Source organism: Bos taurus, chromosome 29 (genome assembly GCF_002263795.3).
Source record: "Bos taurus isolate L1 Dominette 01449 registration number 42190680 breed Hereford chromosome 29, ARS-UCD2.0, whole genome shotgun sequence".
Classification (NCBI taxonomy): Eukaryota; Metazoa; Chordata; class Mammalia; order Artiodactyla; family Bovidae; genus Bos; species Bos taurus.
In genome coordinates, this window is record NC_037356.1 from 26,927,775 (window position 1) to 26,951,723 (window position 23,949).

Here is a 23,949-nt window from a genome sequence, read left to right on the forward strand (position 1 = left end):
ATGTTGTAACAAATTCAGTAAAGTCTTTAAAATGGTCCATATAAAAAAAAATCTTTAAAAAATATTAATAGCAATTTATCTTATTTTCTAAATTTTTCTTAATATATGTGTACTTTTCCTTATAAACTGGTATAACCCATATCCATCTCTTGTTCTGTGGGGCCCTCTTGGGCTGCCAGGCCACTGGATTGCAGGGACCTCAAAGAGGTCTACAGCAGCTCCTCTTCCAGGAAGCCCTGTGCTCCATCTTTGTACATTAGTTGCCTGGCTTTGTCCTTTCCTTTTGGGGAGTTCCCCCTTGAGTGCCCCTGAAATTCTCCTGCAACAGTGACCTGGTCTTTGGGTGAGTATGTGTATGCTCATATGCTCAGTTGTGTCTGATTCTTTTCAACCCCAGAGACTGTAGCCTGCCAGGCTCCTCTGTTCATGGAATTTCCCGGGCAAGCATACTGGGAAATTCATTTCCTTCTCCAAGCTATCTACCTGACCCAGGGATTGAACCCACCCATGACTCCTGTGTTGACAGAGGGATTCTTTACTAATGAACCACCTGGGAAGCTGGACCTCATCTTTACTCAGTTATTTTAATCCCCTGGAGAAAGTTCTATGATGTTGAATCTCAAGTGGTAAGGATTGAAATGTCAAGCCCTCTTCTTGCAAGCTCTATTAGCCATAGGAGGACTTCAGGGGACGCTTTACAAGTCTAGAGAATCCCGTCCAGCAGGGCCATTCACATCTTGCTTTCTAGATCATGTATTTGATCAAGATGACATGCTATTTCCATCCATACAAAGAAGCAAATGACAACTGACTGGTTGACTCACTAAAACAGTTTGTAGTTCGACCAAATGAAGCATACCACTAGATGACAGAAATGCATAGGCTGTACTTTCCATATTAAGAACATGATATTTTAAAAAATAGGATGTATAATTTAATAAAAATAATCACATAAAACAATTTATAAATAATTTTATAAAACTATTCTTAATCTAAGTTGAACCATAGGCTGAGTTCCTTAAGGGTATTACATCAGACTTCCCTCACTTAACTCTTAAAATAATATTTAAAAATTTTTTTATTGGAGTATAATTGATTTACAATGTTGTGTTTCAGGTATACAGCAAAGTGAGTCAGTTACACATACACATATATACACTCTTTTTTTGGATTCTTTTCCCATATGGGCCATTACAGAGTACTGAGCACATTTCCCTGTGCTATACAGCAGGTTCTTATTAGCCATCTATTTTATATATGGTAGTGTGTATGTGTCAATCCCAGTCTCCCAGTTTATCTATCTCCCCCACCTTATCCCCTGGTAGACATAAGTTTGTTTTCTACATCCATGACTCTACTCATGTTTCTTAAAATAATCTTGAGGCAGGTATTACTACTTTGATTTCACAGGAAACAGGATAGCAAGCAGAGGAGCTAGGATTTGAAATGCCTCATTTAAAAAAGAGGAACTTGAGACTCTGGAGATGAAAATAATTTGAGCCATGACAAAAGAATAATGGTAAATGAAATATATATATAGTATTTCCTATGTGTCTGGCATTGTTCTAAAGTTATATATTGACTCATTTCATTGTTGTGGTAACCTCTCTGACCTCTTAGTACAGTGCCAGTCCCACTGTAAAGAGTTGTCTCTCAGAATGGAAAGTAATCTACCTTGCTCATTAAAAAAAAAAAAAAAAAAGCTACTCCTTTATATCCAGAGATCCAGGATTGTATAAAAGTTATTTTTGAATCAGTGCTTTATCAAGTATTTGCTGAGCCACACCCATTTTATTTGGAAGCCATTTTGGTTATTGAGATATCTCAGAGGTAAGAGGTTAAACTGAACCAGATCTTGTTAACATTCTGAATCCTGGGGTACTGATAATTTAAAACTGTAATCCTAGAATCACTTTATAAAAATGGGATGCTGGAATTTAATTCTGTGTCTTTTTATATTCTCTGAACAGTAAAACTAGAGTTGGTATAACCCACCCATTCTTATTTCATCTCCTGTATCTGTTTTCACTTGTTCCTCAAAATAGAATCACAGCTCTGGCTTTTGCAACTTGGTAACATAGGCTAGACGCCCATGATCTCTTCCATACCATTATTTGGATGATGCTAGTATTAGAGTGCAACACACATTTACGTACCTCTCTTTCTTTGTTCTGGAGAGTATCATAAGTGCTTTGTACCCAACTGAAGCACAGATGGATTTCCTTGTCCTGTATGACACTCATTACACTCTCAGCTCTTGTAAATTGTCAGCATAAAAATTATCCACACAGTCATCATTGTTTTTTTTCAAAGCTGTAATTAAGAATTAAGGACAGGCTTTCCTGGGGGCTCAGATGGTAAAGACTCTGCCTGCAATGCCAGGAGACCTGGGTTCGATCCCTGGTTGGGAAGATCCCCTGGAAAAGGAAATGACAGCCCACTCCAGTATTCTCACCTGGAGAATTCCATGGACAGAGAAGCCTGGCAGGTTACAGTCCATGGGGTGGCATAGAGTCGGAGACAACTCAGCGACTAAAAGTTTCTTTTCCCTGGTGGCTCAGTGAAAGAATCGACCTGCCAATCAGAAGATACCAGTTTGATCCCTGGTCCAGGAAGATTCCACAAGCCACAAAGCAACTAAGCCCATGTGCCACGCTATTGCCACGCTATTGACCTTGTGCTTTAGAGCCTGGTAACTGCAGCTACTGGGCCTGCACACCCTAGAGCCCATGCTGGGCAACAAAAGGAGCCACTGCAAGAAGTCCATGCACCACAACTAGAGAAGGCCCACGTGCAGCAGCCAAGACCCACACAGCCAAAAATAAATAAAAAAGTTATTTAGAAAAAATAGAATTAAGGACCCCATGTAAATAAATTTCCCTTTGATTTGATGTGAAGATATCAAATAAATTAGCTTGATTCCTCTGACAAATCCTGGGACATTTTAACGATGTACTTCATTCCCAACTGCTAGGCGATTTACATCCAGATATAGTATTTTAATATTGCTTGTATATAGTAAATTCTACCCTCTTTCATATCTGTAACACATCTGTATCTTTTATATGTTTGTAACTCACCTCAAACTCTTTGCCAGCAGATATGGTATAAAGATTAAGCTGTTTTAGATTTGTGTTTTCTTAGCTCCTTAGGTAACTCACTACAATTGATTCTTGAGTTCCCTTTTTCTTACCACGTCTTTATTCTTTCTGAGTAGATGGTGTGTTGGGAGATCCAGCTGCAATGGTGACTTTCTACCCGAATATCCCAGAAGCTCAGCCATCAATTGCCTGCGGAGAATTTATCTTCCTCATGGACTGCTCAGGAAGCATGCAGAGCCCCATAAGTAAACAGAGTAAATCTCAGCTGCGCATAGATGTAGCCAAGGTAAAAGTAGTTTCTTTCTTTTCCTGGTCACTTGCTCAAGTGGGAGTGAATCTTGGGGATTAAATTAGGGTCCATTGGAGCTATAGGTCTGTTCCCCATCTGAGTTACGGTTAACATGACTACTCTGAGGTTAGCCTTGGAATAGAAGGGTCTGGGGGAATGAAAGGGTGAAGACACATTCCTGAGTTAGATTAGCAGAGTCATGTGATTGAGAGGATCCTTTCTTACTGTCTTCTTACATGGTCTTCTTTCAGGAAACACTGATTTTGCTTCTGAAGAGTTTGCCTCTAGGCTGTTATTTCAACATCTATGAATTTGGATCTACTTATGAGGCATTCTTTCCGTAAGTTTCCAGAAAGTCCATAGAGAATTCAAAAAGCTACTTTATACAATGAAATATTACTGAAAAGGAACAGATTTGAGTCAGTTGTTGTGACTCCTCTCTCCCCTTACACTGAGTAAAGTAAGTCAGATAAACAAGTATCATATATTGATACATATGGAGTCTAGAAAAATGATATTGATGAACCTAGTAGGGAACAGATTTGTGGACACAGTGAGGGAAGGTGAGGGAGGGATGAATTGAGAAAGTAGCATTGACAGTATATACAACATCACGTGTAAAATGGATAGTGGGAAGTTTCTATGTAACACAGGGAGCCCAGCCTGGCCTCTGTGATGGGTGGTATGGAGACAGGGGAGGGAGGGTTAAGAGGGAGGGGATATATATATATAAAACTATGACTGATTCATGTTGTATGTCAGAAACCAACACAACATCAACGCAATTTTCCATCAATTAAAAAATAAATAAAAATCTTAAAAAGGCTACTTTAAAGAAAGGACTAAATTGTTAAAGGGGTTGCTGTAGAATTGACTTTGGCTTTGGAGATTTCAAGTTAAAGTTGTTTACAATTCAGGGACTTAATACTGGGCTATGTCCACCAGCCTTCATTTCACTGGGGAGTGTTTGTTTTTCTCAGGAATAGTGTGAAGTATGCTCAGAGTACCGTGGAGGAGGCACTGCGGAGAGTTAAGCTTATGAGGGCTAACCTCAGGGGTACGGAAATCTTGACAGCACTCCAACACATTTACAAGCAGCCTTCTGTCCCAGGCCACCCCCTGCAGGTAAGAGTTGGAACAGAGATCAAAAAAGGGATGGAATGGAATCCCTGTTCAAGAATCCATAGCTCTGGGCTTCATCACAGGATTGTTGAAAAGTGGTAGTCATTTAGCCGTGGGCTTCCCGGGTGAAATGGTATAGAATCATTGGTGGTAGAGCCTCAGTGGTATAGAATCCGCCTGCTAATGCAGGAGACTTGGGTTCAAACTCTGGGTCAGGAAGATGCCCTGGAGATGGAATTAGCAACCCACTCCCGTATCTTTGCCTGAGAAATCCTGTAGACAGAGGAGCCTGGCTGGCTATAATCCCCGGTCACAGAAGAGTTGGACACGACTTAATGACTAAACAACAACAACAAAATTTAGCTTTATGTCCCATAATAAAGAGACTAAGATGAGGCATTTGATGGAATTCCTCTCCCTTAGCTCCATGCTATGGACAATGGATGAAGGAAGCTCTTTTGGGAAGTGCGACAGAAGCCTTACATGAAACTAGCAGAGGAGATGCTGAATATTCTCAGGGTTCTGATCAGACCATGTGAGGGATGTGAACATTAGGAACCTCATACCTGTCTGAATCACAAAAACCATAATCACAGAAAAACTAGCCAATCTGATCACACGGACCACACCTTGTCTAACTCAATGAAACTAAGCCATGCTGTGTGGGTCATGGTGGAGAGGTCTGACAGAATGTGGTCCACTGGAGAAGGGAATGGCAAACCACTTCAGTATTCTTGCCTTGAGAACCCCATGAATAGTATGAAAAGGCAAAATGATAGGATACTGAAAGAGGAACTCCCCAGGTCAGTAGGTGCCCAGTATGCTACTGGAGATTAGAGGAGAAGTAACTCCAGAAAGAATGAAGGGATGGAGCCAAAGAAAAAACAAGACCCAGTTGTGGATGTGACTGGTGATAGAAGCAAGGTCCAGTGCTATAAAGAGCAATATTGCATAGGAACCTGGAATGTCAGGTCCATGAATCAAGGCAAATTGGAAGTGGTCAAACAGGAGATGGCAAGAGTGAACGTCAACATTCTAGGAATCAGCAAACTAAAATGGACTGGAATGGGTGAATTTAACTCAGATGACCATTATATCTACTACTGTGGGCAGGAATCTCTTAGAAGAAATGGAGTAGCCATCATGGTCAACAAAAGAGTGAAATGCAGTACTTGGATGCAATCTCAAAAATGACAGAATGATCTCTGTTCGTTTCCAAGGCAAACCATTCAATATCACAGTAATCCAAGTCTATGCCCCAACCAGTAACGCTGAAAAGCTGCTGTTGAATGGTTCTATGAAGACTTACAAGACCTTTTTGAACTAACACCCAAAAAAGATATCCTTTTCATTATAGGGAACTGGAATGCAAAAGTAGGAAGTCAAGAAACACTTGGAGTAACAGGCAAATTTGGCCTTGGAGTACGGAATGAAGCAGGGCAAAGGCTAATAGAGTTTTGCCAAGAGAATACACTGGTCATAACAAACACTATCTTCCAACGACATAAGAGAAGACTCTACACATGGACATCACCAGGTGGTCAACCCCGAAATCAGATTGATTATCTTTTTGTAGCCAAAGATGGGGAAGCTGTATACAGTCAGCAAAAACAAGACCGGGAGCTGACTGTGGCTCAGATTGTGAACTCCTTATTACCAAATTCAGACTTAAATTGAATAAAGTGGGGAAAACCACTGGACCATTCAGATATGACCTAAATCAAATCCCTTATGATTATACAGTGTAAGTGACAAATAGATTTAAGGGACTATATCTGATAGACAGTGCCTGATGAACTATGTGACATTGTACAGGAGACAGGGATCAAGACTATCCCCCTGGAAAAGAAATGCAAAAAAGCAAAATGGCTGTCTGAGGAGGCCTTACAAATAGCTGTGAAAAGAAGAGAAGTGAAAAGCAAAGGAGAAAAGGACAGATATAAGCATCTGAATGCAGAGTTCCAAAGAATAGCAAGAAGAGATAAGAAAGCCTTCCTCAGCGATCAATGCAAAAAAATAGAGGAAAACAACAGAATGGGAAAGACTAGAGATCTCTTCAAGAAAATTAGGGATACCAAGGGAACATTTCATGCAAAGATGGGCTCAATAAAGGACAGAAATGGTATGGACCTAACAGAAGCAGAAGATTTTAAGAAGAGGTGGCAAGAATACACAGAAAAACTGTACAAAAAAGATCTTCACGACTAAGATAATCACGATGGTGTGATCACTCTTCTAGAGCCAGACATCCTGGAATGTGAAGTCAAGTGGGCCTTAGAAAACATCACTACAAACAAAGCTAGTGGAGGTGATGGAATTCCAGTTGAGCTCTTTCAAATCCTGAAAGATGATGCTGTGAAAATCCTGCACTCAATATGCCAGCAAATTTGGAAAACTCAGCAGTGGCCACAGGACTGGAAAAGGTCAGTTTTCATTCCAGTCCCAAAGAAAGGCAATGCCAAAGAATGCTCAAACTACTGCACAATTGCACTCATTTCACACGCTAGTATAGTAATGCTCAAAATTCTCTAAGCTAGGCTTCAGCAGTATGTGACTGCGAACTTCCAGATGTTCAAGCTGGTTTTAGAAAAGGCAGAGGAACCAGAGATCAAATTGCCAACATCTGTTGGATCATCAAAAAATCAAGAGAGTTCCAGAAAAACATCTATTTCTGCTTTATTGACTATGCCAAAGCCTTTGACTGTGTGGATCACAATAAACTGTGGAAAATTCTGAAAGAGATGGGAATATTGAAGAGGAACTAAAAAGCCTGTTGATGAAAGTGAAAGAGGAGAGTGAAAAAGTTGTCTTAAAGCTCAACATTCAGAAAACGAAGATCATGGCATCTGGTCCTATCACTTCATGGGAAATAGGTGGGGAAACAGCAGAAACAGTGTCAGACTTTACTTTTTGGGGATTCAAAATCACTGCCGATGGTGAAATCAGCCATGAAATTAAAAGATGCTTACTTCTTGAAAGGAAAGCTGTGATCAACCTAGATAGTATATTGAAAAGCGGACATATTACTTTGCCAACAAAGGTCCGTCTAGTCAAGGCTATGGTTTTTCCAGTGGTCATGTATGGATGTGAGAGTTGGACTATGAAGAAAGCTGAGCACTGAAGAATTGATGCTTTTCTACTGTGGTGTTGGAGAAGACTCTTGAGAGTCCCTTGGACTGCAAGGAGATCCAACCAGTCCATTCTAAAGGAGATCAGTCCTCGGTGTTCATTGTAAGGAGTGATGTTGAAGCTGAAACTCCAGTACTTTGGCCACCTCATGTGAAGAGTTGACTCACTGGAAAAGACCCTGATGCTGGAAGGGATTAGGGGCAGGATGAGAAGGGGATGACAGAGAATGGCATCACTGACTCGACAGACGTGAGTCTGGGTGAACTCTGGGAGTTGGTGATGGACAGGGAGGCCTGGCGTGCTGCGATTCATGGGGTCGCAAAGAGTCTGACATGACTGAGCAACTGAACTGAACTGAACTGACCTGTCTAAAGTGACATGAGTCTCTGGAATGAAATAGTTGAGGTTTTTGAAGGGCAAGTTCTGGTGTCTTTAAATATACTTCAGAGACTTGATGGATGTTTTCTTTCTACAGGTTTTTGTCTTTACGGATGGAGAAGTTACTGATACATTTACTGTCGTTAGAGAAGTTAAGAGCCACCGTCTAAGGCACAGGTATGACTTAATGTGCCTGGACCCACATAATGTCACATGCAATCTAGTGCCACCTATTAACAGTGTTCATATTCCTTTCAGACGACAGAATGATTCAAGTATTTTAGTTTTAATAGTGAAAATATTTTTCTATTTAATCTACTTCCTACTAAAAGAAAAAAGTAGTTTTCTAAATAATATCAACAACACAATGAAATCGTTATCTTGTGGTGTCTCTAAACCACAATGGAAACAAAAACTGAACAGTAGGATTTTTTTCTTTATTATAAACATTGCAATCAAAATAATACAGAAAATTACACAACTTTAAATATACAGCTGGGTGAATTATCAGAGCGACACACATGTGTAACCACCACACAAGTCTAGACCCAGAATGGTTCCTACTTCTTTATCCATTTCCATCACATCCTAATTTTATTCTCTACTCATTTTTTTCCTCTCCAAAGAGGAAATAAAATAACACTGTGGATTATTTTTGCTTGTTTTTGAATGAAAATAAATGAGTTATGCAGTATGTTTTTGTTTTTTTTCCCTTTTTTTAAATTATTATTATTATTTTTACTTTACAATATTGTATTGGTTTTGCCATACATTAACATGCATCTGCCACAGGTGTACACGTGTTCCCCATGTATGTTTTTTATTTCTGTGTATCTGGCTTTGTTCCCTCAGCTGTGTGTTGAGATTCATGCATATTTTGCATGGAGCCATAATTTTCATTGGTATATAGTATCCCATAGGGTGATTATACCATAATTTATTTATTGATTCTACTGCTGATAGTCTTTGGTTTAGTTGTTAAAAATTATACTTCTTTGAACATTCTTTAATTCTTTTACATGCATTTTTTGGACATGAACATGTGTATACATATATATGAATACATACATACATATCTATGCTCATATAATATAGAATTCAAACACACTGACATAGTTGTGAAATTTTGGGGGTATACCAAATAGTTTTCCAAGTTATTGTGCTAATATAATACATACCAGCATTGTATCAGGGTTCCAGTTGCCTCTTTACTTATCCAAAATTTGGCATTATTTGTCTGTTAAAACTGTAACTGTTTTTGTGGGTGTGTATAGTACTATCTTATCATGGTTTTAATTTACATTTTCCTAATTAATGAAGTTGAGCACATTTTCATATTTATTGACCACTTGGATGTCCTTTTGTGATCTTCAAGTCTCTTTCCAATTTTTTTCTATTAGATTTTCTTTTTTTTAAATTGATCTGTAGTTCATTCTATGGTCTAGGTACAAACACTTTTTGACAAGTTCTAGAAATATAGTATTCTGTTTTATGGCTTTCCCTCAAGAGGGTATCTTTTGATTAATAATTGTTCTTAATTTGATATATTTTTCCCTTTTAGTAATTTGCTTTATGATTAGTATTTTTTTCTATTCTGTTATAAAGTCTTCTGTTATCCAAGGTCTTCAAGCTATTTGCCTTTGTCATTTTCTTGAAGATTTATTGTATTTTCTTTCACAGTTAGAATCACAGTTGATCTGAAATTTATTTTTGTGAATTGTATGAGTCAGGGGTCAGGGTTCTTTTCTCTCTCTCTCTTTATTTTTCATGTGGATATTATGTTGACCTTGTATCTTTTATTTAAAAGTTTGTCCCTTCCTCAGTGATGTACAGAGCCATTTTGTCACAAACAAGCATCTATACATGTGTGGTTTGTTTCTGGATCCTCTGTTGGTCTGTCTATTTGGACATGTGCCAGCAATACACTGTATAAATTAATGTTACTTTCTGATAAATTTTCATTTCTAGTAGAGTAAGTCCTCAGCTTTGCTCTTTTTCAAGACCTAGTCATTCTTGGATTTTTTGTATTTTATGATTAGCTTGTCAGTTTTTACCAAAAGAGGAAACATGTTTGGATATTGACTAGAATTGTATTCTCTTTATAAGTCAGTTTTGGGAGAACTTTAGTATTTGCTGTATCAAACATTTCCTCTATCTACATGATATGACCTTCCTTTCATTTGGGTCTTTCTTTATTTTTTCTAAATATGTGTTTCCTATGTATTGTTTTGAAAGATTTACCAAACCTAGCAAATAGTTGCAAGAATAAAGCAATAGATGTTCATATACCGTTCACCCACATCCACCAGTTATCAACATTTTAACATATTGATTTCACTTAATTTTTTTTTGTCTGAAATAGTTGAAAGCAAGCCACAGATGCCATGACTTTTCTTATGCATATCATTTTGCATTCATCTTCTAAGAACTAAGAATATCTAACAAATAGCCAGAATAAAACTGCTTGGGCTTCCTTGGTGGCTCAGAGGTGAAGAAAACACCTGCCAATGCAGGAGACATGGGTTCAATCCCTGATCCAGGAAGATCCCACATGCCACAGAGCAACTAAGCCCATGGGCTACAACTCTTGAGCCAGTGCTCTAGAGCCCAGGAGCTACAACTCCTGAGCCCACATGCCACAACTCCTGAAGCCTGTGTGCCCTAGAGCCTGCACTCCACAGCAAAAGAAGCCGCTCCAGTGAGGAGCCCACACACCACAGCTGGAGAGTAGCCCCTTCTTACTGCAACTAGAGGAGAGTACACACAGCAACAAAGACTTAGCACAGCCAAAAAGAAATAAGTAAATTAAAAAAACAATACTCAATTCAGGATATTTAGTTTTTATATAATACATTATTTAAATATAGGTCATTTTGCCAATTTTTTAATAATGTCATATAGAATTTTGTTTGTTTTTTTATTTTTGTTCAGGAGGAAATCCAATAATAAGTATTTTATTTAGTTATTATGCCTCTTTAATCTCTCTTCCTCTAGAGTAGTTTCTGGGCTTTTCATTATCTTTAATGACACTGATATTTTAAAAGAGTACTAGCTAGTTATTTTTGTAAAATTTCAATTATGTTTGTTTGACTATTTAAGTTTATGTTTAGATTAATATTAAATATTTTTGCAAAAAATATTCCAAAGTGAATTTGGGCCTGGCTGTGAATTTTGTCACTTAGTTAAAGGTGATATCTGACATATAACTTTGACATTTTTGTAAACATCTTGTTTTCAGCCAATGTTTACCCAGTAGTTTTAGTATTCACTGACGATTATTGCCCAGATTGCTGTTAGTGGTTACAAAATGGTGATTTTTTCAATTCTGTCAACTTTTCCATATTTTTTCCATATTCCATTACTTGGCATCCTACTGTAAAGAGGAATTTTCTCTTCCTGACTACCTCCGTCCACCCCCCGACCACCTTTTTTGTTGTTGTCGTATCAATGTGTACTTTTGGATTCTTCTATTATTTTTCATTTTTTAAAGATTCATTGCTCTCATCATCTATTTAGATTCTCAGAATTTCTAGGTTTGGTCAGTGGAAGCCCTTTTAACTTGCTCCTGTGTTTTTTTTCACATGTCTGTGGTTTGTGAATATGTTCTTTCTTACGAAAAACAACAACAACAAAAAACCAATTTAGAGTTCATGTTGAGAATTTGAAGAAGATAATACCAGTATGCTGGCAGGCTGTGATCTCCGGAGGGCTTGATCACAGTTAGGTTCCTACAGTTGGATGTCGGGTTCTTAGATCTCCATGTTTAGAGTGTTAATCTTGAGGCTGATATCACTAGATATGGGGATGATGACTCCCATTAACCTGATTAAAAAGAGATGGATATATAGGCCAAAATTATAGTGCATTAATTTCATATAATGATAACTTTTTTGTCACACCCTTAAAAATGCTTGTATTTGTAGTATCTCTGTTTATAGACAGTCTTATTTGGAAATCTGTTTGTGATTTAAAAGCTATTTGGTGCACATCAACAAGGGTGGGGAGAGGACCCTCCAGTTAAAAGAGCAGGAGGCACCTTTTTTCTGGTGGCTCAGATGGTAAAGAATCTGCCTGCAGTGCAGGAGACCAGGGTTTGATCCCTGAATCAGGAGGCTCTCCTGGAGAAGGGAATGGCAACCCACTCCAGTATGCTTGCCTGGAGAATTCCATGGACAGAGGAGTTATGGTCCATGGGGTTGCAAAGAGTCGGATATGACTAAACAACTGACACTTTCCCTTCTCGTAAGACTAGCCTTTTGAGGGCAGATGTGGTTTCGGTACAGTGTTAGTCAAGCACTGATGGCAGTGTCTGTTTTTCCTAACTTCTGATTTCTGATTCATTCTTTGGATTGATTATTAAAATAATTGATGAGGATGCAGTCCTATTTGTTTTTTTCTGCTTCTAGAATCAGTGTAATATATAATGGTTTGCCAGGAGCATCATATGACCAGAATAGTGCTCAATGCAATTTCTGCTTTTTTGTAGATACGTGATCTTGGACATGTTTTTTAAGTTCTTCGGGCCTTAGCTCCTTACCTGCAAAAATGAGATATTAGCCTATCTCTTAGGAACATTGTGATGATTAAATTGCATCATTAATTTAAGGCATCTGGTCCCCTGAAATATGCTCCATAAATGGTAGCTCATACTTTTGGTCAAGGAAGAAAACTATCTCTTTATGTATTTTTCATCATTTTGTGTTAATTTTATAAATTCACTTTTTAGTGCCTGTCTCTAACATCTTCTTTTATAATTCCAGATGTTTTTCATTTGGTATTGGTGAAGGAGTCTCCACCAGCCTCGTAAAAGGCATTGCCCGGGCGTCACGGGGCACTTCAGAATTTATCACAGGCAAGGAGAGAATGCAGGCCAAGGTGAGGGACAGGCCTTGTGTCTAGAGGTGGCAGTATCAGCAGAGTGTGGAGCAGAGTGCGGCAACAACTCCCTGCCAGCATTCGTTTTCTTATATCCCCAAGAACTTGGGCTATATACTTAATGGGACTACTTTCAGCCTTATGCAGAAGGAGCCCAGGATATAGTTTTGGGAGAAATGGCATCTGGTTCTAGTAGTTGGAAGCCCAGAGCCAAGATGCTGCAATAGGTTAGGGCTTTAGGTTTAAGACCTAAAACAGAGAAACTGAATTTTGATGTCATGACTGAGATTCTAGGTGTTTGCTTTAGGGCCTCTTTTGGTATTGCACCCCATCCTTTGTACAAATACTACAAAGTAAAGATGAAAGAACAGCAGTAGTAGGTCTGGTAGTTTGGAAGAGGTGGTAGATTGATAGTCCGTTTGCTTCATATCCACAAGGGAAGGCATCTTCCACCTCTGGTTATATTTCTAAATTCCTCTTTCCCAGATCTCTTATCTAATCCCTACCTCTCCTGGGTCTCCTTTCCCAGACATTTCCTTCCTTCCTTCCTTCATAATTATGTCATTCAATCTCTCAATGTTAGTTTCCTCATTTGTAAAGAAAGAGTAATAATGCCCATGTCCTGGTGTAGATGGTATTAAGGAATGGGTGTATCACGTATTGCATTGCATAACACCTGGCATGTGATATTCAGTTAGTAGTAGTATTGTTGCTGTTTCTGTGTTTTGTGCTTATTCTGGTCTTTTTCCTTCACCAGGCACTTAGAGCCCTGAAACGTTCTCTGCAGCCCGTGGTAGACGATGTTTCTCTGAGCTGGGATTTGCCTGATGGGCTGTCTGCTAAAATGCTTTCCCCAGAACAGACTGTCCTCTTTAGGGGTCAGAGATTAATCCTGTATGCCCAGTTGACTGGGACAATGCCGGTGAGTTCTCATTCTTGTCTGTTCCTCTAGTCAGAGTAGCTATTGTCCTAAACTCTGCTCTGGGCAAGTCCATGAAAGCTGGTAGAGTTTCATCAAGAGATTTCCCTTGCCAGGTAGAGTCAGCCCGGCCCTTCTCTATTATTTCAAGTCTCTGACTTCTTGAATTGCCTGGTTCCCTATCAGAAATTTAATGGGTTGGGTTGGGGAGCTGCCCCATATCTATCCTTTCTTTTGGTAATCTCTTCCTTTGCCATTTTTACCCTTCTCTAATTTGTAGCCAGCAGAGGCAACAGGAGAAGTTTGCCTCAAGTACACACTCCAAGGAGAGAGTCTGGAGAATAAAGTGGCATTTTCCCTACAACCCAAGCTTGATGCCAAGTGAGAATTCAGTGTTCCTTTGCTATTTTCTTTCTTTCTTGTTTGGTCTCTGCCATCCTTCAGGGTTGATTTCCTTCTCTTATTTTGGGGTTCAGTAGTGGCCCTACCATCACTTCTCCTTCCTAACCCATTTGTCTCTTTTTCTTCCCCTAATGTGGTTTTTCCCTCCTTTTCAGCCTTAACTTTTGAGGGTCCTGTACAACTGACTTTTGTGTGCTTGTCCCTAAATCACAGGATTTTTTTTTTTTTAGCCTCACCATTCACCGACTTGCAGCCAAATCCTTTCTGCAGACCAAGGACATGGGCCTCAGGGAAACTGCAGCAGGTGATAAAAAAGATGTGTTGAAAGTTAGCATGGAGTGTGGAGTCATAAGCTCCCACACAGCTTTCATTGCTGTCAACAAGGATCTCAACAAGCCAATTCAGGGGCCACTGGCTCCTCGGGATGTTCCAAGGCCAATGCTGATGTATGCTACCCCAGTGATGCAATCCTTGTCACCACCGAGGTGTGGAACTGGTAAGTTTTACCCCATTCAAACTCATGCAAAAGAAGGGCCTCTGGACATCTGAACACAGCATTTAAAGAAAAAGTTTATGAAAGGTCCTTGTTGTTCAGTTACTGAGACATGTCCGATTCTTTGCAATCCCATGGACTAGGTATCCCAAGTATCTAGGGATAGATGGCAGAGGATTTTCCAAATGAAATTAAGAAGAAATTTAATGGGAAGATAATAAATGAATGTGTATTCAAAACAAAGGATATTCAGATGGGGTCATCAAAATATTAGACACTGCAGAAAAGTCAAGGTAAAAGCTGAAAAAGAGCTACTGGATAAATATCAAAGAAGCCCTTGCCAATCTAATGAAGAACAGTTTTATTGGCTTGGATCAGGAAGCAGTCCATATTACAGGATGATAAAGGGTATAAGTGAGGCTCCTTTGATGACTCAGTGGTTAAGAATCTACCTGCCAGTGTAGGAGACCCGGGTTTGATCCCTGGTCCAGGAAGATCACACATGCTGTGAAACAACTAAGCCTATGAGCCGCGACCACTGAACCTGTGCTCTAGAACTCAGGAGCTTCAACCACTGAACCCATGTGCTGCAACTACTGAAGCCTGCTCATCCTGGAATCCACAACAAGAGAAACTACTGCAATGAGAAGCCTGCCTGCTGCAACTTGAGAAAACCTACACACAGCAATGGAGACTCAGCACGGTGTTGAAGGTCCAGTTTAGTTTTGATTTTTTGACTTTTTTAGTGGCACCGAACTACTAAAAGGAATCAGGAGCTTTGGTATAAGAATGAAGCAGGTAGAGTGTTGGCTTATACTGTGGTTGGGGTTTTGTCAGATGGGTGTGATGAAAAGGAAATTAGGGACATAGAGTTGATATTGATAAGAGAGTAGTATAGTGTTGGACCTGAGATTTAGGCTAAATGGGGAAGAAAGTAAAGATAGAAGGAAGTGTTACATTGGGAAAAAAAATAGAGGAAACAGATTGAGAATCCAGATGAGGTCAGAGACATAGAGCCTGTTATACAGAGTGGAGTAAGTCAGAAAGAGAAAAACAAATATCACTATGTTAATGCATATATGTGGAATCTAGAAAAATAGTACTGATGGATCTATTTGCAGGGCAGGAATAGAGACGTAGATGTAGAGAATGGACATAATAGACACAGGAAGGGAAGGAGAGTGTGGATCAAGTTGAGAAAGTAGCATTGCCATATATACACTACCATGTGTAAGATAGCTACCTGCTGCATAGCACAGGGAACCCAGCCCGGTGCTCTGCGATGACCTAGAGGGGTGGAATAGTGGGTGAGGGAGGCTCCAGATGTAGGAGATACATACGTATACACACACAGTTACAACTGAATTGAATTGTTGTACAGCAGGAACCAACACAACATTCTAAAGCATTTATTCTCCAATTAAAAAACATAATCAATAAAAAGAAAAGAAACTGGAAGAACTGGATCCTGTATTTTAAAAGTAGAATATTTTTAAAGTTTATTTTGTATAAGTGGAACAATTTGCTTGATAATAAGATTCTGACTTGGGAGGGAGTGGTGAAGTAAAGGGGAGGCTGAAGCCATTTGATTGAAGAAGTCAAGAAGTTTTAAATTAGGTGTTGGACAGGTTATCTGCATAGATAGGTGTTGACATCTCTCAAGGTGATGCAGCCTGCAATGAAGTGCAAGTCTGTGATCTTTCAGACACTCCAGTGGGTGATGGGAAGTGACAGAGAGGTTGGAGGTTGCCAGCAGCAAGGATATGAGGAGGGTAACCCAGGTGAGATTGGCAGACTGGTGACCTGGCTGCAACGATTGGGACTGAAGTGGTTTCCACCCACACCTCCCAAACCTGGGAACTTGGGATATGGCACCTCGAGCAATTTGAGGGGGTAGGGCAAGAACAGGTTTTAACAGTTTTAAGTTAAGATAAATAGTCGGAAGAAGCCTCTTGTGATGAAACTTAAGATGCAAAAGAGGTCTTTGTCCTGTGTCAAGAGTTCCAGAAGACAAAGTACAAAGCGCTCAGAGGGTGATGTTGTGTGCAGTAAGTGGGCTCATCATAGAAGAAAAAATGCACAGTAGAGACAGTGGCTGAACTGATCTGGATAGGAGGGTCTCAAATTATCCAGGGCCTTTGGCTACACCCGAACATAGAGGGCGCCTTGGTCTTTATGTCTTCACTGGTGTTTTTCAGCTCATTCAGAGGCCTTGTCCTACTTCCATCTTCCTTCTTGTCCCACTGATCATCACTCATTACTGAGGGGTATCCCACCAGCAGAATAATTGTGATCCTGATCCTTTTAAGCCTGTGATTAAACAGAGCCTGTTATCTCTACGTGAGCATCTTTCCAGGGACTTTTTCTGACCAGTGTTTGTCTACCACCTGTATAGGACGAAGAACACACCTGGGTCTTGGTCATAGAAAAGAGAAGAAATGCACTTCCTTATCAGAGGCCCGTCTTGAGAAGCCAAAGTCTCGTGCTTCTGCCAAAAAGACCAATGTGGAAACTCATGGTCCAGGTGAGATGGGCCTCAGTCTTATCCTCTTTTCTATGGGAACTGAAGAACAGATCTTCAATTCTCTGCTATCTTGTGGCTTTCTTTGTTGTTGTTATTTAGTCGCTCAGTTGTGTCTGACTCTTTGCACGGTACCCTGCCAGGCTCCTCTGTCCATGGGATTTCCCAGGCAAGAATTCTAGAGCGGGTTGCCATTTCCTTTTCCAGGGAATCTTCCCGACCCAGGGATTGAACCTGTGTCGCCTCCATTGGCAGGTGGATTCTTTACACCTGAGCCAGCTGGGGAGCCCTGTAACTTTCTCTACCAGGAGTTACCTGTTTGAAAAGCAGCAGGCAGAGGGTGAGATTTGTCCAGTCCCTATATTTGCCAGGGTCAGTCCCTACAGCTTATGACCCTGAAACCTACCCAGTAGAGTCTGAGTTGAGCCCTAGATAAATAAACCACGTTGCCATCTCAGCTCACACTCCTTGCCTCTGGGCTGGGGCCCTCCTCCTGCACAACCCACCATGCGTGGGCCCCTGCTACACTGCCATTCTTGTACAGACTGGGTTTACAAATGGGTCTTCCTGATACTGTCTGATGATCGTCTGTCACCAAAGAGTGTTCTTGGTCACTGCCTTTTGTTTCAAGTAGCTGGCTTTTCATGTACATAACAAATGGAATCTAAGTACATTTCACCATGAAGGGAGGTCTTTTCTATTAAAATAGGCCTATAGGACATTTCTTTCTAGTCTCTCCGGTTTTGTAGCCAGAGTGTGTGCTGTACAATTATTTCATTCTTTAAAATCTTATTTGCACTCATTCTCATTAGATTATCACAGCTTCAGGGTCTAAGGTGGATTCAGAGCTCTGTACTCCCATTTGTTGTGGAGTTTTAGGCACATTAGTTCACTTATTAGTGCCTTAGCTCGCTCATCTGCACAGCTTCTCACCTCCTTGGGTTGTCACAAGAACCTTCTTGGGTTGTCCAAAAAGTTCATTTGGGTTTTTCCATAAGATGTTTTGAAAAACTTTTTGGACAAACCAATAGTTTGTGTTGGTTGTCTGTAGTGTCGTACTATCTCAGTAACTTAGAATATCCCCACTCTGAGCTTTCTAACTTATGAATCCTTTTACCAAAGTAGAAAGAAAAATTACCCAGGAAAATAAGGTACTGGTTTTTATGAATTAATTAGCAATTACTATTTGTAGAGAGCTAATTAGTGGCCTTCCAAGTACTTTACATTCTTTGTCATGTGTTAGGCTTTATTGTCTTGAATTTACAGAGAAGGCTGAGATTCCTGTTAAAGAACTGTTACATTTTGAGTGTTAAGAGTGCTGAGTTTCAAACTAAGACTGTTGAAATCAGAGCCTTAGGTATTTTTTTCTTTTTCCATTGAAGTGGAACTGTTTCTCTGGTTACAGTTTTTCTTACCTACTAATTTTCCAAGATGCTGTAAGTACATCATCTCATAGGATTAATAGCCAGATGTGAGATACTTTCTATGAAAATTTTGTGGCCTTTAAGCTATTTTCATACCACCAGGATTGGACACCAGGCTATTCTTTGAGATAGACTGTTGACAGCTTCCATTATATCTGCTTTCTTTGGAAATTTTGATAATTGAAACCCAAGCTACATTTGTCTAGAATTTTTTTAATATACCTAAAGTTAAACCCATTTAAACATGACTGATGCTGTGTATAAAATAGATAACTAGTGAGAACCGAATGTGTAGCCCAAGGAACTCTACTCAATGCTTTGTAGTGACCTAAATGGGAAGGAAATTCAAAATTCAACAAGGGAAAGATACAGGTCGTTAAAGAACCCACATGATGGTGCTGTTTAAGTCTTACCCAGTCCTGTTTATTTTATTGTAGAGTAGAAACTAACATGACATTGTAAAGCAAACACATGCTAATAAAAATTAATTTAAAAAATAAAAATAAAATAAACGGGACTGGGTAAGACCTAAACAGCACCGTCTTGTGGGTCTTTAGTGGCCTGTATCTTTCCCTTGTTACTGAATGTTTCAGTGCAGTCAGTATGTCACCTGAGTGGCCTGCATTGTCACAGAGAGAGGGCATGTGTCCTAGGGGACACGACTGAAATGAGGATCTTGTGGTATCTGTTTAGTGCTGGGCTCTCACTGCATCCTGTCTCTGAATTCAGACCTGTCTCTCAGGATGCTCAGGGGCCACTAGCGCCATAATTTCTCATCCTCTCTTTTCTTCTCCCCTACAGTTGTTGAAGATAATCGTCTTGTAGAGTTGATTTCCCTTCAAAAGGCAGATGGTTCCTGGGATCTGAATGAAGGTCTGGCTTTGGTCCTGGGTATGAAGTTGGAAGACATACAGGCTGCACTTCCTGACAAGGTGAGGTTCAGAGAAGAAAAGAGAGTGTGTATATTTTTGTGAGGTTGAGGTGAGTACTGAGAATTGGGGTGAATCATGACTCACCTGAGGAAGGAGAATACAAGAAGTCATAGACTAAATTAACTTCTGAGAAATAGCAGTTGAAGATTTTTCTGGCTGTGTTGGAACAGAAAGAACAAGGAATTAGTCTGCTAGTAGAAGTTGACAGTTTAGAGTTGATGGATGACAGAGGGAAAGCAAAAATCCTCTTTAATTACATTTTCTGCCAGTCATCTTAGTTATAATTACTTACATTTATTGAGCAATTACTCTATGCCAGCCCCTGTGCATTGCACTGCCCTTCATGACCTTATTTATTCATCAATCAATTAAATATGGTAAATCCTACTCATGCTGTGCTTAATAGATGAATAAACCAGGGTTCAAAGAAGTATGACAATATCTTTGAGTGTACTCAGCTAGTCAGTGGCAGAGCTGGATTCAATCTAGGACTATCTGTCTTCAGAATCTATGTTCTTTCTTCTAAACAGAGTGGTCTAGAACTTAGGATAGGTGAAGTTATCTTAACCAAAGTTAGGATATGTGAAGTATCAATAGGGACAACTTAGTTATTTCAAATGTGTTCAAGTATGCTGATGAGGACAAATTATGTTCAAGAATTTCAAGGTAACTTACTGAATCCTCTAATTGAGAAATTGTTGAATATTGAGATATATGCCAAATGAGGCATATGAGACAAATGCCAAAAACTTGAAGGACACCCATCATTCTGAATTTTCAAAATGTGGAAGGTGATTAAATAAATTTTAAATATGCTATAATTGCCTCATCTAATATAGTATCCACTAGTCACCTGTGGCCTCTAAGAGCTTGAAATGTGACAATTGCAAGTGAGAAATTAAATTTTCCATTGAACTGAAATGTACTATAGTTGTGAAAGACAAACTGATTTCAAAGACAACATAAAAATGTAAACCATTCTTGATAATTATTTTTAAATTGATTACATGTTAAAATAATATTTTGAATATATTAAGTTAAATGTAATATATTAAATAATTCTATGTCTTTATTTTTACATGTGGCTGCTTGGGCATTTAAAGTTATATATGTGTCTAGCATTATATTTCTCTTGAAATAACTATTCTAAAACAAATAATTAAAGGGATAATTTACAAATAAGTGGAAGAAGATATGAGAATCATGAAGTTCTAACTTGGTTTCATTGAGAACAAGACATGTCTGACTAACATTTCCTTCCTTCTCGTGGTAACTGGATCAATAAATCAGGGGAATGAAGAGTCCTTCAATGAGGAATCTGAATTTTTAAAAAATACTTATTTATTTGACTGTGTCAGGTCTTAGTTGCATTATGAGGGATCTTTCATTGCAGTGCACAGACTCTAGCTGCAGGGTGCACGGGCTTAGTTGATTTGCAGCACATGGGATCTTAGTTCCCTGACCAGGAATCGAACCCAAATGCCCTGCATTGGCAGGCAGGTTCTTAACCACTGGGCCTTGAGGGGAGTCCCTGAACTTAACGTGGGGGCCTCAGGGAAATCTCTCTCTATGGTACAGGATGCGAATTCTTCAAGCTGGGCCACAGTCCTGGCAGTACTCTGGCTGCATGACAATGCTAAGGACATGGCTTGTGAGTGGGAACTTCTGGAAAGGAAGGCAGTGGCCTGGATTCACATCCACGCAGGTAGGAACCCAGTCCTAAGACCCCATCTTTCCCCGTGTTTAGGAAGCTAGCCATCATCCCAGGCATTGAGCCTCCAAGCCTGATAGAGGGTTACCAAGATAGGGTTCCCATATTTCCCTTCCCAACCATCCTGGTTCAGACCTTTCCTGATGCCCGAACTGGTTGGATGAGGGTGCAGTCTGAAATTGGGGGAGTGGAGGAGGTAGGTGCAGAGGGAAGGGGACATGGGTGGGGAGTGTGAGCTGTGAGAAGGACGTGAAGTGAGAGTGTGCTGTACTGAGTGCAGGACTGGCTGTGGAGCCCTTATTCCTTGGGTATTTATCGTTTCAATGCTGCTGAATATTTCTGGGGCCAGAGAAGAGTAAAGGGAGCCTGGGCAGTAGGGAGAAAAAAGTCAGGGGTATTGAAGACAGCTAAGTAGGGCTCAGAGAAGATGCTGAAGAGTTTAGGGGAGCCTGGGAGGAGAGCCTGTCCTCTCATTGCTGTCCCTCAGCCCTCATTTTTGTTTCCTCCTTCTACCAGGGTCCGTCAGGCACGAGCTTGTGAAAGCTGCAGTTGCTTTCATGAAATCTTCTGCGGATCCTGCCATCTTTGGCCCCTGAAGAGACCATCCAGAAGAATAAGTGCCTCTGCTTTGCTACAGTCCTTGCCTTCACCGTCTCTTCTGCTCTGATGTTTCTGTAGTTTACACCTATCCTGGCAGCTTCTTATCACACCAATAGTGGGCGGCCACACCCTCTTGCCTCTCAGTGCCAGATTCTCTTCGAATGTGCTTTTCCTTCCCCAGCTCATACTCTCAGCTGAGTGTCACGGGTCCCAGAATCTGTTCCCTTTCTTGGAGGAATTCAAAGCATTCCCAGGCTATAACGTTCCTTCTCAACTTTCCAGAATGACCACATGGAACACAGGTGATGTAGACTCCAGACTAAAGATTGAAGCAATGATGTTCAGGGAACGCTTGAATTAGAGAATTTCCTGCACTTTTTTCCTGTTTATTTTTGTTCTTAGGTACTCATCAGGACCAGACTGGACCAGGACTTTGCAGTTTTCTATTTTTAGATAGGAAGAAGAGTTGGAGGGGAGGTAGAAAGCCAACACTGGGATGAATATAAGCTTAAGATCACAAAGAGGGAGACTCAGGGGTCCACTGTGAGGTCTGGCACTTGGGGAGCTTCTTTTTAAAAAAAATTTTTTTTTTTTAATTTGGAGAATAATTGCTTTACAGTGTTGTGTTGGTTTCTGCCATACAACAATGTGAATCAGCCATAGTATACATAAGGCCTCTCTCCCTCTTGAACCTCCCTCCCACCCTCCACCCCATCCTACCCCTCTAGCTTATCCCAGAGTACCGAGATGAGCTGCGTGCATTATACAGCAACTTCCCACTAGCTATTGGTTTTACATATTGTAATATGTATGTTTTAACGCTACTGTCCCAGTTCATCCCACCCTTTATTTCTTGGGGACTTTCTTGATTGATCCTGCTTGGGCTTTGCTCGCCTCTGCTACATGCCTTTCCTCCCACTGCCTTGGTGACTTGGGTTGAGTTATGTCTGTTAGAGACCTGTCTTTCTTTAATCCTTAAACATCTTAGTAAGAAAGCACTAATGGACTCCTTAGTCCTAGTCTGAACTCATGAGGCTTCTAAGTCCAGATCTGACCCCATATAATATAGGAAAAAACAAGTTGAAGGGCAATTTTCTCTGAGACCTCAACCTAGAACACTCACCCCATGAGGAAGAAAGAAGCTCCTTGTGTTTCTGAAACTTACGTCCCATATACTCTATCCTGGTGGAAATGACCCTTTTTGATGTGTTGCCTTCTAAAATGCTATCATATCAATATTAAAATGGCCATCTCTACCCTGCACTTTGTTGTATTTGGTCTTTATTTATAGAGTTACTCACTGAACCTGCATCAGTTTTTATTATCCCTTGTTTTTTCCAGCCAACTTTTCTGGTGCCTCTACTGTTCATGCTATGTCCTTCCCTCCTATCTTCTGTTGTAAGCTGGTTTCCTATCATTTTTTTAATGAGAAATATATATATACACACACACACACACACATATATGTATATATATATATTTTTTTTTTGGTTGCATTGGGTGTTAGTTGTGGTGTGTATGTCTTTACTGTATCCTGTGTAATCTTTGTTCCAGCACATAGACTTTCTAGTCATGGTGCATGGGCTCAGTTGCCCTGAGGCATATGGGATCTTAGTTCTCTGACCAGGGATTGAACCTGCGTCCCCTGCACCACAAGTGGATTCTTAACCACTGGACCACGAGGGGAGTCCCTGGCTTCCTATCTTATATAAGGCAGGTAAAGAGCACTGGCCAGAAAACCACTGTTGGAATCCTGACCATACATTTAGTCATGTGAGGAGGGACAAATGATTTTACCTTCAGGATCTTAGAATTCCCATCCTACAACTAAGGGATTAAACTAGAATTCTATTATTACTTTCATCTTGAATAGTCAAGCATTCTGAGCAAGACCACAATGTCTGTTCACTTAGGTGGAGAATGACCTAGAGCTGAGTCCTATTTGGCTCTTGCATGAACTGGCATTGGGAAGATTTGCCAGTGGTGACTCACCTCCCAAGACTTTCTTCCAAGTTTACTATGGCTGAGTGCAACCCACACAATATGGCTCTGA

The 23,949-nt window shown here is 40.1% G+C and overlaps 1 protein-coding gene across 1 annotated transcript in view; it reads left to right on the plus strand.

Moving 5' to 3' along the window:
• VWA5A (von Willebrand factor A domain containing 5A) overlaps positions 1–23,159 on the plus strand; it is a 29,719-nt gene extending 6,560 nt beyond the window's left edge. The window contains exons 8-19 of the mRNA XM_002699100.6: positions 3,218–3,387; positions 3,642–3,730; positions 4,371–4,515; positions 8,117–8,196; positions 12,780–12,894; positions 13,652–13,816; positions 14,094–14,194; positions 14,446–14,711; positions 17,104–17,232; positions 19,455–19,585; positions 21,164–21,290; positions 21,813–23,159. Of these exons, the coding sequence (XP_002699146.2) occupies positions 3,218–3,387; positions 3,642–3,730; positions 4,371–4,515; positions 8,117–8,196; positions 12,780–12,894; positions 13,652–13,816; positions 14,094–14,194; positions 14,446–14,711; positions 17,104–17,232; positions 19,455–19,585; positions 21,164–21,290; positions 21,813–21,892 (1,598 nt within the window). The 3' untranslated portion in view covers positions 21,893–23,159. The remainder of the gene's footprint in view (positions 1–3,217; positions 3,388–3,641; positions 3,731–4,370; positions 4,516–8,116; positions 8,197–12,779; positions 12,895–13,651; positions 13,817–14,093; positions 14,195–14,445; positions 14,712–17,103; positions 17,233–19,454; positions 19,586–21,163; positions 21,291–21,812) is intronic.
• Positions 23,160–23,949: the final 790 nt, after the last annotated feature.